This window comes from Urocitellus parryii, chromosome 5 (genome assembly GCF_045843805.1).
Source record: "Urocitellus parryii isolate mUroPar1 chromosome 5, mUroPar1.hap1, whole genome shotgun sequence".
Lineage (NCBI taxonomy): Eukaryota > Metazoa > Chordata > Mammalia > Rodentia > Sciuridae > Urocitellus > Urocitellus parryii.
The window spans coordinates 1009438-1024642 of NC_135535.1; the positions used below are offsets into that span (position 1 = coordinate 1009438).

General features: G+C 52.5%; 1 protein-coding gene across 7 annotated transcripts in view; it reads left to right on the plus strand.

Moving 5' to 3' along the window:
• The window catches only part of Brd1 (bromodomain containing 1), a 53275-nt gene extending 40141 nt beyond the window's left edge, over positions 1-13134 (plus strand). For 2 of the 7 annotated variants that reach the window (XM_026413546.2, XM_026413547.2), the window contains exons 8-13: positions 1252-1749; positions 8697-8832; positions 9358-9485; positions 10516-10625; positions 10809-10963; positions 12005-13134. In XM_026413546.2, coding sequence (XP_026269331.1) covers positions 1252-1749; positions 8697-8832; positions 9358-9485; positions 10516-10625; positions 10809-10963; positions 12005-12188 — 1211 coding nt within the window. In that variant the 3' untranslated portion in view covers positions 12189-13134. Of the gene's footprint in view, positions 1-1251; positions 1750-8696; positions 8833-9357; positions 9486-10515; positions 10626-10808; positions 10964-12004 lie in introns of those variants that run through there. The other 5 variants (XM_026413549.2, XM_026413548.2, XM_077798609.1 and 2 more) reach the window with 5 other exon arrangements.
• The last annotated feature ends 2071 nt before the right edge of the window (positions 13135-15205 follow it).

Here is a 15205-nt window from a genome sequence, read left to right on the forward strand (position 1 = left end):
TTAAGACAGAAGGCCTTTTGGTTGAGGCAGCACTTGTGCCTTGGTGCTGGGGTTGCTGTGGCAGGCAGTAACACATCTGTGGGTGCGTGACCAGCTTCGCTGTGCTCTGCTCTTGAGGGTTAGAGATAACTTTAGAGTCTTTGCTCTCAGTTGATCAGATGGCCAGACACATAGTGAAGCTTGTAACTTGTGAAGCTTTTCATTTTCAAAGTGAACTCTTGAATTTAAAATATCAACCTTACATATTTCAAATGATTTGTGGGTATATGCAGCTTTAATAAAATAAAATGACACATGGGGCTGGGCTTGTAGCTCAGTGGTATAGAGTACTCACCTTGCATGTGAAAGGCACTGGTTTGATCCTCAGCACCACATAAAAATAAAATAAAGGCAACGTATTCATTTACAACTAAAAAATATTTAAAAAAACGACACATAGTAATAGTGTATACTACTGGATCATTTAAGTTGTTTCTCTTTGTCTTTTTAATATCACACCTCCTGTAGCCCAAATCAGTCCTACCCTGAAACCCCAGTGTCTTGGCCCCGAGTGGCATGCACTCATGCTCTCCACGGAGCCAGACAGCTGCCTCCCAGGGTTAGACCTGGGAGCTCGGCTCCATGTCCTTTTGTATTGGTAGTTTTTAAACACCTGTTGCAAGAGGCTAAAATAGTCTTCTCCCAAAGACTGTTCAAATCAGGCATGTGAGAATTGCCCTCAGTCTTTAGGGCTTCTGTGCAGATGGGTACTCTGAAGGAGTGGGGCATTTCCTGCCCTTCCTGGGACTCCTTCCTAATCCCCAGCCACTCCCAGCAGTTAGCCCTGGTCAGAACCATTTAATGTCTGTTCCCTCTGTTGGCGCGCCTCGGGTGCAGTGTAGAGTGCTGTGGGGTCCTGTGTGAGGTCCCCTTAGTTCTGTGGCTGTTTTGTCCTCCTCAAGGTAAGTGAATGTTGATTGTAGAAATTGTGACAAGCCAATATTGATGTGTGCGAAGCACATGTTCAGCTTTCTCCAGAAAGTAACTGTGCACTTGGGCCCAGGGTACCAGACCGCAGTCTCTGGTTAGGGACAGGCACACAGTGTGGCCCGAGGGACCCTGGGCTGCCCCACTGCTCGACAGATGGTTGTGTGTGATGCTTTGTTTCCTTGATTGAATTAGTGTATTGGTGGACTTCACATTTATAGTAAGTTTTATGATAGATTTTATAATCTTCAGTTTCAAAAATCACTTTATTTATAATTTTTTCAGGAGATAAATCTCCCCCTAAACTTGAACCATCAGATGCATTACCTCTTCCTTCAAACTCGGAGACTAATTCAGAACCACCAACCCTCAAACCAGTAGAACTCAACCCCGAGCAGAGTAAACTATTCAAAAGAGTCACATTTGATAATGCATCACATAGCACTTGCACTCAGAGCGCACTGGTAAGCGGACACCCTCCAGAGCCCACCCTCGCCAGTAGTGGCGATGTGCCGGCGGCGGCGGCCTCCGCAGTGGCGGAGCCATCAAGCGATGTAAACAGACGCACTTCTGTTCTCTTCTGCAAATCGAAAAGTGTAAGCCCCCCAAAGTCTGCCAAGAACACTGAAACCCAGCCAACTTCTCCTCAGCTAGGGACCAAAACCTTTTTGTCTGTAGTCCTTCCGAGGTTGGAGACTCTACTGCAGCCACGGAAAAGGTCGCGGAGCACATGTGGAGACTCCGAGGTGGAGGAGGAGTCCCCGGGAAAGCGCCTGGACACAGGTAAATGTCAGGGGCGGCTGCCACGCGACATGCTCTTCCTCCAGGGGTCTTCATGTGAACTTTTTGGTGCTGAGCTGTTTTTTGCAGTGTCCTGTTTTCTTATTTCCAGAGAAGATGACAAAAAAAGGTGGTGTTTTTTTTTTTTTTTCTTCCTTTCAAAAGCTCTGGATTGAGTCCAGGGTTGGCACCCTTGTGAGGAGTGTTCAGGCCAGTGCTGGTCCTGAGGCTGCAGGGGAAGGGCCTTGATTTCTCCTTTGTCTCCTTTCTTTGTGTTTTTTAAAACTCAGCTTCACGTGTGGTTTGGTTGAGCACCTTGACCATTCTGTGTCTGGGTGAACTGTAAGTGGCTGCACCGGGCACTTGCTGGCCTCTCAGCCCTTCCCAGCCCTCTGGAGGGTCTCTTGAAGTCCCTGTGAGCCCAGGACCCTGATTGGCAGCTGGACCTTCTGTTGCAGCACTTAGCACATGAGTCTAAAGGACAGGTTTTCCAAGTGTTTGGCGCAGTGTGTTAGTGCAGTGTGGCCTCACCACCTGCCGAGACAGAGACAGTGCCGAGCTTGTACAGGGCCTTGCATCCGGTCACCAAGATGTCCCAGGCGCCCCTCCATGGCACTCCATGAAACTGCACCATGCTGTTGTTGAAGGGAGCAATCTCCAAACCTGCCCCTCAGGTGAAGGCCAATAAATTTCTTGTGTTCTTTAAAGATTGACTGTCACCAGTCATTCTATAATGGCTGTGTAACTGGAAGGTGCCAGGATCAGATCTCCAGTATCTTTTTTTGTTTTGGAGGTGTTTTTCCTTTGGTTTCTGGCCCTGGTCAGAGCTTGGTTCCTGTTTGTTCGTTGTCCACCTCTTATACCTAGATAAACAGAAGCGCATTTCCTCTCCACTGCCTGAGTGCGGGTGGTTTCCTGTACCTCTTGGCAGTGAGAACATGGGGCTGATGTAGTTGTTACTTCATGTCCCAGAGAGGGTGCTGGTCAGATGGGGAGGGTAGTGGGTGTGGCCAGCTGCAGGGTGTCTGCAGCCTCCCACCTTTGGGGGACTGCTGGCCTGAAGTACCATGTGGATCTTTGTACATTTCCTCCCATAGCTAATAAGAACCCATGCTTTTATAAATTGTGTGTGGGAGGTGGGGAGAGAGAAGTTGAAGGTGAAGGGTTGGTAGGGATTGAACCCAGGGCCTTGGAATGAATTTTCATTTTGATTTGCTCGTGCAATCTTATAGGAACTTTCTACCTTTGTCCTCTAATTCCAATGGGTGGGTATTGCATTATCATTTAGAAATTTGATGAGACTCCTGTCTCTACGTGAAATGAAGTGATTTGAGTGTTTCATAAGACACTGTTATGAAGGTAGAGGTTGGACGTTTCTAGCCTTGGGACTCCTCCTTAACTATGCTTTTGCCTTTCTCAGCCAAATTTAGTAAAAGACTTTTCCACCTTGTGATTTGAGCTGACTGGAAAGGCCCAGAGATGGTAAGCAGTGGGTCACAGTGACAGGGCAGGCCCCAGCTGTTGCAGGCTCCAGTCTCAGGTGCCTCTCCATGCAGAGCAGATTTTAGGCCTCGTGTCTGTTGGCAACACAGGGCTCAGGGTGCTGTGGGAAAGGGACCTCCGTGTATCTGGTGTCCAAGGTTGTGGCCTTCCTCTGCATGTGCAGGTGGCAAGCTTCTGCCAGGCAGGCCCTCATCCCAGTAGGCCTTGCTGGATGCTGCTGGTGGGCTGCACCCAGAGAGGTGGTTTCAGGGCCTGTGCACACTTGTTCCTCAAGTGTTGCTTGTGCCCCTTTCATGCTTGTTTCTGTATTTCACTGGAGTGTTTTGCAGGTTTTCAGTGGTGACGATGAGTCTGAAGGCAGCCTTACTGCGGACCTGTGATTTGTGTGATCCACAGTGTGCCTTGGCCCTAACTGAAATGGAGGTTTCTGCTTCTTGTTCCAGAATGGCAGTAGAGTCAGTGGATGCATGGTGGATTCCTAAGCGTGTTCCTGAGCATCTGGGAACCTTAATTGCGCTAAGATCAGACTCTTGGGAGCAGCAGGTGTCCGCCGCTGTGTCTGCTTAGCCCAGGGTGGGCCAGGTGCAGGCTGAGTGAGCCAGTCCTGCCTTTGTACTAGCTGTGTTTCCTTCTGAACTGTCTGGTGCTCTCTGTGCACCTGAATTTCTAGCTGGAGTTGTAGTCCGAGGCCTTAAAGTATTCAGAAGTCCCGATTTTTTCCCAGATTCACTTTTGTGCTTTGAACTTATAGGAAGCTCTCTGGTATTCTCCAGTGCATTGCAGGATTCCAAGTTAGATCAAGGAAAGACTTGTTTGTTCTGAGACTGCTCATCCATCTGTCATTGTGCCACCCTGGCTTGTGGCTATGGGATAGGCCTATGGTGCATTAGGCCTTATGTTGGCTCAGGGCCCGTGACTCTTACTTTCCTATGTGTCACACCTTCGGAGCTGGCCCTGTCCGATTACTTTCTTCCTCTGTGACTGCTCGCTTGTTTCCAACACTAGACCTTCCGCCCAGGGCGAGTGCTGGAGTCTCCTGCTGGAGACAGTCGTGAGTGGGGGGGCGAGCCAGTGAGCTGCCTCCTGCACAGGGAGGGGGCTGAGCTGTCTCTGCACTTCCAGTCCCACTAAATGGCTTTTTCGCTGTTTTCCAGGTTCTCATTTAACTGCTAATATGCTGGGTAGCTCCCTCTTTGGATCCTAATCCCTTTCTCTTACTTCGACTTGGACTGGAGTGGGACACAGAGCCATCGCTGCTCCTTGCCTTGCACGTAATTCTTGCGGATCATATTGGAATCATCCGTTCATCCATCCTCTAATCAAAAACACAGACAGCAGCCCTTGGAGAACTCTGCTGTGGCCAGCCCACCCATCTCTAAGTCAGCCCGGCGGGGGGAGTGGCGCTGGTGCCCCGGCATCCCACTTCAGCTGGTGGGACTTTCCAGCACCTTGGGCCTCCCCGTTTGGATAGTTGTGAAGGAGGCGAGGAGAGCCTTGTTCTGCGGCAGAAAACTGTCATAGCATGGACAACATAATTGGACAGTCTGAGCTCCATCCTGAGCATGCCCAGACCTGGCCTCTGATGACCTCTGAAGATGGGGCCCAGACACCATTTTTCTCCCTCAGTTGTTAGCATCTTTCATCTCTTGGTTCTCTACCTGATTTCCCCTTTCCCTTTGCTTCTCTTTCCTTTGCTTTTTCCTGGAGTATCGAGCAGCGCCCACTCTGGCTGACTGTGCAACGTCTGCTGGGCCAACTGGCAAGTCCTACCTGCGGGACCTGGAGTGACATCTCGTCCTGGGCTCTTGGCCTGTCTTGGCTGTCCCTAGCTGTTCTGCATGAAGCACATCTCTGCAAAAGCAGGCAGTGGCTGGAGTCGTCTTTGTTTGCTATACTTTGGTTGAAAGGCGGGAAAGGGCACCAAAAGTGCAGTCCATTGGGCAGGCAGGAACTGAAAATGTGCCAGCAGGAGATGTGGCACCTTCCACTGGCCTGTGGTGCTCTGGCCCCCTGGCCTGGAGCAGGGCAGAGGCTTGACATGCCTGGAGGATGTGGACTACAAGACGCTGGGCCTTGGCTCAGTGCCCACTTCATGTCGTGTTACATGAGTCCAGGAAACACGGTGGTGGCTTGTTGGCCACAGCAGGGGTGAGGCTTGTGTCCTGCTCACACAGGCTGAGCACACATGGTGTCTCCATTCTCAGGTGTATCTGAGACCATAGGGCTGAAGGTGGAGGGCAGAGAGCTGGCCTGCCCAGCTTACCAGGCCCTGGTGTTCTCATCCAGTGCAGCCAGAGGGTTTTTGGCATCGACGTGGGTGGGGACACCTTGATTCCCCAGGGAACCACCTGGGGGCTTTTCCCTGCCATGTGTGTGAGCTGCTTGGAAAAGGGAGTCCTGACTGACTCAGGAAGTCCTTTGGGATCACCCCAGCAGCCCCAGGTGTGCTACAAAAAGTCCTGGGTATAAGGGAGCTACCAGGGATTCTTTAGCTGTTTGAGTGGCTGGGACCTCCTGGGCTTGATGGCATCTGTACTGGTTCATGGTCTGCTCTAGAGCAGGGCAGTCCTGGGGCTGGTCTTGGCAGGCTCCATTGTGCTTACAGGTGAGTGCTTGGGGCTTGGAGCAGTAACTCCTTCAAAGTACGCCCCTTTCATTTTTTCACTTGTTCTTTATCATAACACCAGCCTTTTTCAATGGCTGAAAGTTACCACTGTATACATGATTTAGAAGCTTGGTCCTCTGTGATCTCCTGCTGTTTGCAGATGCTCTGTGGGCCGGGTGCTCATTCTAGACTGGGTGTTGTTTAGTTCTTTGCAGAGTTTAGGGGAAGGGGTCCTGTTGAGCTCAGTGGCCTCAGTGCCATGAGAATGTCTTGTCCTGCGCCTGCAGCTGGTGGGAGGAGGGATCAGCACAGGAGGCCAGTCCAGGGGCCATGATGGAAGTAGAGGCAGGAAGGGTCTGTGTCTGTCTATTGCATCATAGTCCTGTGGCCGCAAGGCCTTTCTGAGGCTGCCCCAGGATCCTTGAGCCATACTGCCTCCTAGGGCACGTCCAGGACCTCTCTGAAAGCCCTGCAGGGTGTCATCTGGCTATGCAGGTGTCCCAGCCCTGCTTCAGCTTTGCTTTTTCCTGGAGTATCGAGCAGCGCCCACTCTGGCTGACTGTGTGCAACATCTGCTGGGCCAACTGGCAAGTCCTACCTGCGGGACCTGGAGTGACATCTTGTCCTGGGCCCTTAGCTTGTCTTGGCTGTCCCTAGCTGTGTCTGCATGACACCCTCCTGGTAACGTGGCCTCGAGCTCTGCTTTATGCCATGTGCCTATCTCCCAGCAGGTGTCTGCCCCCTTCTGAGGCACTTACTGCGGAGACCTTGTGAAGTAGAAAGCTCTGGGTGTACACAGCTTTTCAGCCTGTACATGGAGTGCCCTCTAAGTGCGTGCTCTGGAAAACTAAGTGGAAGACATTTGAACATTCTCTTTTTTCTCAGAATCACGGACCTTCCTCTGTGTTTTCATCTTTTGCTTCCTGGGTCACTTTGGGGTCCCAGCCAGGCTCCTTGGTGTGGGTTGGACTGATGCCATCATTCCTGGGAGCACTCAAGTGCCTCTGGGCTGTGTGCCCTTCCTCTTGGCTTGCTGTCACCAGGCTGGTTCTGTGAGTGGCTACCACTGTTTGTCATCTTCCCCCAGCTGGCCTCCACCAGCTGTGTGGGTCAGGCTGGCTGCTGCTCTGCCCTCAGTTCCTTCCTTGTTTGAGGTCGTCCTCCCCAGCTGCCCCTGATGGACCTGACATTTGGCCTGGCTGTGCTACTTGGCCTTTGTAACTGAGGGTCTTGGATTGTACACATCACAGGGAGGCAAGTGTCCCTTGAGATTGCACTTTGTCATCTGAAATCACTGCATTGGGTTTTCACTCAGGCTTTGGAGTGACGTTTGTCCCTATACCTTGAATGAGTGGCCTTGGCTGCTGGGCCATGTGTGTGGTCCTGGCTGGTCCTGCTGATGTCCTGGGCTTTTTCCTGGGTGGAGGCACCTATGCTGGTGCCTGCTCGTTCAAGACCTTGAGACTTACTTGCAGACCCGTAAGTCTGTGGCAGCTTGGTTCAGTGATGGCAGAGGGCACTAGGCTTTCAGTCCCTTCTCAGACCCTGGGTCCTGAGCATGGGATCCGTCTGTCCCTTCTGTCTGTCAGTCTTTGCTGAGTGGGCTACCTATATTGACTTCGGCCAGAGTTGGGGCGTGCGTTCCTCTGCTCCTGGATCAGTCAGCCTTGCAGCACCTCTGTGACTTGAGTGTGGCACCAGACCCTGCCTCAGCCTGTGTGTCATCTGCTCTGCAAATAAGCAAATGTTGAAGGGTGTGAAGAAGCTTGTTGCATGTCGGAGCCCTGTGTCAGGAGAAGCAGGTCCTTTTCACGGAGGGAAGGCAGGCAAGAAAGCGCACGTGCAGTTGGAAGTCTGCAGTCTGGCCACGCACTCCAAAAGATTCCTGAAAAAATGCTTTACGTTATTACTCTGAAAATAGATTTGCAATTGATTTGTTTTAAGGATGAGATAAGCCTGAAGATGGGATTCTGTTTTGGAAAAAGCACTCCTCCTCCTCCTCCCCCACTGACACCAGAGGGAGCCCTGCCAGGTGTGCGGCCCAGGACATGCCACCCCTCCCAGCCTCCTGATCCAGAGCTGGCTTCTTCAGGAGGAAGGGCAGAGGAGCTGAGCTCTGCCTTGATTAAAGAACTTTTTACTCACTAAGATGATGAAGTTGTATTTGTCCAGCCACTAGACACTGGGACCCCTTGGAGTCCACCTCCCTGAGCAGTGCACCCATGTGCTTTGGTGCTGGTGGTGTTGGGGGAGCCTTGATGAATGGGGGCCTCACTTCCCATTTTGAAGTATTTTACCAGCATTTTTCAGGTTCATGTTAATACCTGTCTTTTGAAATAAAGCTTTAAGGAAAAAAAAATAATTTTCTGTGCCCTGCAGATCTGCAAGTTTAGACATTTTTGGTGATGGTGATTGTGCCCCACTGCCTTGGGGATCTGATGGGCCTTGTCTAGGGTTGGTCCCCTTAGGGAGGGCAGGCTGGCCTTTGTCACAAGTTCCTGGAAGTATGTGTGACCTGGTCATTTGGGAAGGGATGGCAAGATGCCCTTGGCTTTGCCTTCATGGGACCTCTTAGAAAGTCTCCTTAAGAAGAGTGCCTTCTTCCCCCAAGAATAACTTTGACTTGTGCTTACTTTTACTGCTCACTTCACTTGGATGAGCGCTTCTGGGTCTCCAGTGCTGTGAGCGCTGGGCTAACTGCTGCAGGTCACGGGGTGAGAAGGGTTCTTTGGAGAACACAGTCCATATTGAAGAAAAAAGTGCAGCATAAGGCCTAGAAAAGTCAGACGTGAGCAGCAGCCTTGGCAGCGCTTGACCCGGCACCTGCCCACCTGTGTTCCAGGTCTCACCAATGGCTTTGGGGGTGCCAGGACCGAGCAGGAGCCAGGCAGTGGCCTGGGGAGGAGAGCTGCACCCCGACGGCGCTGTGCATCCGAGTCTAGCATCTCTTCCAGCAACAGCCCGCTCTGTGACTCGAGGTGGGCACTGGCCTCATCTCCACTCTTGCGTCTCCCCAGCACTTGCCTGCCTTTAGCTCCCATCTTAAGACCCCTTGAGAGAGGCTGGCCTGGAGTCCATGTGTGTTTTCTGCCCTGTAAAGATGAGTTCCCATGAGATATATGGATCTGCTTCTTAAAACTTAATTAGAAGTGGAAAATAAAACTACATAAAAGATTAGCACCATTTTAGAATCTATAGTTAGAGTTACACTTTGTCTTTTTCTCTCCAAATCTTACCTTTAGCAAGATGGGGTCAGCATAGCCCAGCAAGCCTGTCTGCCCCATGGAGGCCACTTTGGCAGCTGGAACAGCCCTCCCAGTGACAGGCTCGTCCTCCTCCAGCCCCACCAGCAGGCTAGTCCTAGGGTTGTTAGGCTCCATCTTTGCAACCTAGCCTGGTGGCTGGCAGCTTCACCATGCAGCCTGGTTTGGGGGAAGCAGTGGGTAGGGCCTTCTGTGCTTTGGGTCTTAGTCCTGGACTGAACTCTGCTTTTCCTCCTCAAGTTTTAGCACACCCAAGTGCGGGCGAGGCAAGCCTGCCCTTGTGCGCAGACACACACTGGAGGATAGGAGTGAGCTGATATCCTGCATTGAAAACGGGAACTATGCCAAGGCGGCCAGGATTGCAGCTGGTGAGTTGTGTATGTGGCCTCTGGTGAGCATTTCAGGGGTGAAGACTGCAGACTGTCCCAGGGACCACTGTGCCATGAGCCGAGACCACTTCCCTTATGAGGGACTCTTGTGCTGGACTCCCAGGACTACCCTGGACCTCATCAGGCAGGCTCTTGAAGGCTCCAGATCATCCCAGCTGCATGTGTTTGTTGGGTTCACCAGCCATTTGCAGCTGAATGGGTCACAGTGGGGTGGGTGGGGGCTGGGCTGGCCTGGCTGGTTAGTCCTGAGGACAGAAGTGCCCTCTGTTGCTTGGGGCTTAGGATCTGGTGGCTAGGTGTCCAGTGAGGCAGCTGCATGCTGTGAGGGTATCAGGGCGGAGACCCGAAGTGGGGAGGGCAGGGACAGCAGGGAGGCTGGTGTGGGGCCACAGGTGATCAGGCCATGTGGGCTGCAGCAGGGTGCCATGGGGACTGGGAGAGGCTGATGAATGAGAGTGTACTGCCATGAGGAGGGGCTGGGGCTAGTGTGGGCTCTTGGAGGTGGTGGGTTCTGGGAATGTGGGGGACGGGTCCTAGGAGCAGGTGGTAGTTTTATTGCAAGGTGGTAGTTTCATTGGACGGGTCCTAGGAGCAGGTGGTAGTTTTATTGCAAGTGGCCAGGATTGTGATTTTGAATTTGAGGTTTCAGTTTTAAAAGATGCATCTGTATCAAGCCAGGGGCCTGCCCTTGGAGAGAGGGTCTCAGGAAGTGGGGTGTTGGGGACCTGGCATTATAGGTGTTATAGGCCTTGGAGCTGTGGATGGCATGGGATTTTCCAGGTCATCGGGAGGCACGTGGCCCATGGGCAGGCTGTATGGGGAGTTGGGGGGGTGCATGGTTGTTCCTGACTTCCATAGGAGGGGCAGTGGGATGGCTCTCTCTCCCTCAGACCCGGGGATAGTGTTCATTTGACTCCCCTCCTGCTTGAGAGGCCAGGAGCGTGCTTGGGCCCTAGGAGCACTGCGGCTCTCCTGGGTCACTCACTGCTGGGGCTTCCTTCTTTCCCAGAAGTGGGGCAGAACAGCATGTGGATTTCCACTGACGCCGCAGCCTCCGTTCTGGAGCCCCTGAAAGTGGTGTGGGCCAAGTGCAGCGGCTATCCCTCCTACCCGGCGTTGGTGAGTCGGGCGCTGTGGGCGGGGCCTGCTCTGCTGGGGCCTGGGACCCAGTGCATGGCCTGTGCTGCTGGTAGTGTGTGGCCGTCATGGCGGGAGGCAGGTGTGTGAGTGGCTGCTGGGGGTGTGCCGGGCGTGCAGCTCTGGATGTGAGCTCTTAGAGTGACTGGAGTGTGCCCTTGGCAGATCATCGACCCCAAGATGCCTCGAGTGCCTGGCCACCACAATGGTGTCACCATCCCTGCCCCACCCTTGGACGTGCTGAAGATTGGAGAGCACATGCAGACCAAGTCCGATGAGAAGCTGTTCCTCGTTCTGTTCTTTGACAATAAGAGAAGCTGGTGAGTGTCAGCAGCCAGGGCTCTGCAAGACAGGACCGGGCTGGGGATTGCTTCCTGCTCAGTGCGCTGGACCCTGCCATGCTGTGTGGGGCCAAACTGCCACAGAGTGCTGGCTACCTTGGGTCCTTGCACTTCCAGTGTGCATGGTGGGGTCTGAGAAGGGCATTGTCTAGTGACCCCACAGGGACTGTGGGGAGGACCATCAAGCACTGATCTCTCTACCAACAGCCTCCTCTTCTTCTTCTTGAGTCCTGGCCAGCTTGAACTCTGTTTCTTCTTTTCCTTTTGGTGTCTACAGTGGTGTTCCAGGGGCCCCTGCAGTGGGCCTCATACTCTGTACTCTGTCAAGATGCAGGTCCCCTCTACCTAGAGCTCTCTGCATGCATCATCTGGCTCTTTCATTCCCCAGCTCTGCTTTGAGGCCTAGAGCACCTCGAACCCACAGTGTGCCATGGTTCAGAATCCAGAACCCCCTCTGAGGATGGGACACACCACACCAACTGTCCTGACCATTTGTGTCACCAAGAGGAGCATCCAGTTGGGTGTGGGCTTTCCGTATCTGACCACAAGGAGATGTTTCACTCCACTCCAGGGAGCCAGCCACTCTGGGGCACACATCTGCACCCTATGCCATCTTCTCTGCCTTGCCTACCTGCTTCTGCTGGCTGCTTGGCTGCTGTTCCTTATCATACCTGGAGGGAGGCTCCCGTGGCCTGGCTTATCCAAGGACCTCTGTCGTAGGTTCTTGATACTCCTATCCTAGGGCATCCCCTTGTTCTAGGGCTCACCTGGCCTGTGTTGAATGTGTGTATGCCTGTCCTCAGGGAGGAGATTTGGAGGAGATGACTGACTGGTTCTCAGAGAGGGATGGGGAAAGTGGGGATGCACTGTGCACGTTACCTACTCTGCTCCTGGAGGAGTCTGGTCCACACCAGCCAGCCTCAGCTGGGCTTTGCCAGGCTCCTAGTCCACAAGGGCTGGTGGTTAGCGGTTACAGAATGTGCATATGGGTCTTAGTTTCCCTACTTTTTCTTTAAAAAGGCAGTGGCTTCCTAAGTCCAAGATGGTTCCTCTTGGTGTTGACGAGACCATCGACAAGTTAAAGATGATGGAAGGGCGGAACTCCAGTATCCGGAAGGCTGTGCGAATTGCTTTTGACCGGGCCATGAACCACCTGAGCCGTGTGCATGGGGAGCCGGCCAGCGACCTTAGCGACATTGACTGAGGCAGCTCCTGCAGAAGGCTGCCCAGGCCGTCGCCAGCCGTGAGCCTTGTCCATAGTGTTCATAAGCTGTATATGTTTGTATATTGTTCAAAACTTAACTTATTCTGATTTCGTAGTCATAGTTCTTTTAATTCTTTTTCCCAGGGGCGGGGGGAGGTTTTGTTTTGGAGTTTTCTATGAAACCATCTCGTCTTGGCGCGTGGTGGGTGGGGTGCGGTGTGGGCAAGACGCTCTGGTGGTGCCGCGTGCCTCACTTGCTTCCATCTGTATGTAGCTTTTTTTTTTTTTTTAAAGACTTTTGAATGTTTAATAATTTTGTAAATCATGCTCTTTACACAGAGTACCACTTATTTAATAAGACGGGGATGTAAATTTACAATGACAAATGTGTATTTTAAGAAAGAAAATGACATTATTTTGAATGGTACCTTGTGCAAAGAGATGGAGAGTAAATTTATGCTGTGTGCATCACTTACTTGCAAATCACCAAAAACACTCCCGCCAGCGTGACGCTGGGCGGGGCCCTCCTTCTCATCGTCCTGTCTGCCCTGAGTCTCCTCTGGTCCGCCCCGACTCCTACAGGCGTGCCTCCCAGCGGATTATTTATTGTAGAAAGTGTATTCAGTTGCTTTATAATGAAAAATAAATTTGCAAAAGTATATTGATATGCATTTTTATACAGGCACATAAAAATTCAACTTGGTTTGGGAGCAGAATGTGTTGCGTGATTATATAAATGACTCTGGCCTGTGTGTACTTTGATTTTGTAACTTGTAATCTTTTGTTTACAATGAGGGGCTTTCTGTAACTTGTTTTAATTTAGAACACTTTGGTAGCAATAGAACTTTGGATACATTTTTGTATGGTACATGTGATGTATATAGAATTAGTACTTTATTTTTATTTTTAAGAGGTAAAGCATTATGTTAGGGGGGGAAGTAGGGTGGGTTTCCAAATTTGCATTTTTTATATTAAAAATAAAGTCAAGATTTGGATGGTGTGGGCCTTTCATTCCTATATCATTAGGAGGCCGGGCACACGAGTGGCCTGAAGGACAGGGTGCTGGGGGATGTGGACAGATGCAGAGCAGGGCCAGGCCAGGCAGACGACATGCCTTGATCTTAAACATTGCCCTGGGATGGCATTATTTATTATTTTGCCTAATCATATTTTTATTTTAAAGCTATAGTTACTTAAAAAATTTTAAGTGTTCTTCTTTTAAGTCTACATTGTTTGTAATATTTCCATAGAAACTTGAAATAAAAAGTCTTCCTTTTGATAGTTTTTGTCTAGTATTTGGCAGATGCCTCCTGTTTGCTGTGGGCACACTCTGTGGCCCTTGTGGCAGGCTGCCCCCGACTGCCAAGATTGATGTACACCAGGCCTGGCCAGGCCGGAGTGGCTGGTGGTCCCAGGACCACGCTGGAGAGGTGTATTGGCCTGGGGTTGGTTTCAGGGATCAGAGGAAGGAGGAGAGGGGCAAGAATCCTGGTGGCACAGGGTCTGTGGGTCAGTAGGGACCCGAGCAGCGTGGAGCTCTGGGGTGCTGCTGGGATCTGCTTGAGGCAGGGTGCCATTTACCTGCTTTGTTTCCTAACACCCCCCCCCCCCCCCCCCCCCCCCCGCAGATCCTGATGTGCCGAGCTGAGAAATCTGCTCGATTCAGGCTCTTGTTTCTGGGATAAGCTTTAGTTGGCTTTTGACCTCTGGTGCATCTGTCTGGGTTAGCCTATGTGGGGGAGAGGGGAATTGGGGCAGGGTGTTTGGGCAGCAGGAGGGTAGGTTGGCCCTGTGCCTCTGGTATGCTAAGGTCACCTGGATACTGGCCTGTGTTAATGCCCTTGACCCTGGGATCTTATGTAGCCATGCCTTAGAACCCCTACTTGGGTGCTATTCAGGAGGCTTCCAGAGTCTGCCTGGTCTCTCCAGCCATCACCACCTGTCCCAGTCCCGTTGCCCAGAACCCTCCCTTGCTCCCGCTGTGGTGTAGGGCCAGCTTGACTCCATCTGTCCAGGTCTGTCTGCTGTCTGGTGTCAGCACTGCACTTGAATGGGGGGCTGACCACCCGGCCTCATGCTAGACAAGGCCTGGGTCCTTGACACGGCACCTTGAGATGCTGGACCCTGTCAGGAAGGGGAGCTTGGCTGTTCAGGGCGGAGGGTGTTTGGTGTTTCTTGGGGACCTCCTGGAACCCCTAGGGGTGGGTGTAGAGGGCCCCTGAGGTCCCTTCCTGTGTGGGCACCTCCCTGAAGGTGGCTGGGCTAGGGTCCTATCACCAGCTCTCTGGAGGTGACCCTAGCAGTCTTCTGAGGCCCACTCTGTGGGATTTCCCTCTGAGCCTCATTCTGACCCCCCACACCTGTCCCTGTCCCTGTCCCTGTCCCTGGCTAGTACTGTTTGAGCCTATCTGGGTGCTGCACCTGGCCCATGGCTTGGGTTCCTGTGCAACCCTGGGTCGAGTTGGGCTCTCCTCTTGGGGCTGGGGCCAACATGGACCTGTGTACTGCCTGTGGATACCCCAGGTCTGATACCACCTGGTGACCTCCTGTGGAAGTTAGCTTGGGGCACCTAGGTACTCCCTTTTGTCCTGCTTGGTTGTTCCTCGGTAGACACCCCTACCCCCCACCCCTGGCCCCCTCATAATGCACATCAGGCTTGTGTCCCTTCACACTGGGGGCCAGCCTCGCTCTCCACAGGAGCCACCCTGGAGGAGGCTTATTAGTAGGAGTTCCTAGGCAAGGATACAGTGACTAGTCACTAGAGACTTTGTGGATGCCAGTGTCTGCTTATGTCAGTGCTGGAGTCCTGCCCTGAGTGCCCCTGGCCAGGCATTCTGGGACCTGGGTGGCCCCTATGGGGTGGGCTTTGGGAATGTAGGGACAGCTGTGGGTGTGGCAGAGCCCCAGGCTAACCCTGCCCATCCTCCTCCCTCCTCCCAGCTGAGGAAGGGTGGGGCCTGCCACTGAGCTTCTGGACACCTCAAGGTCCCTCCTGACCCTGACCCCCTGGCATCAAG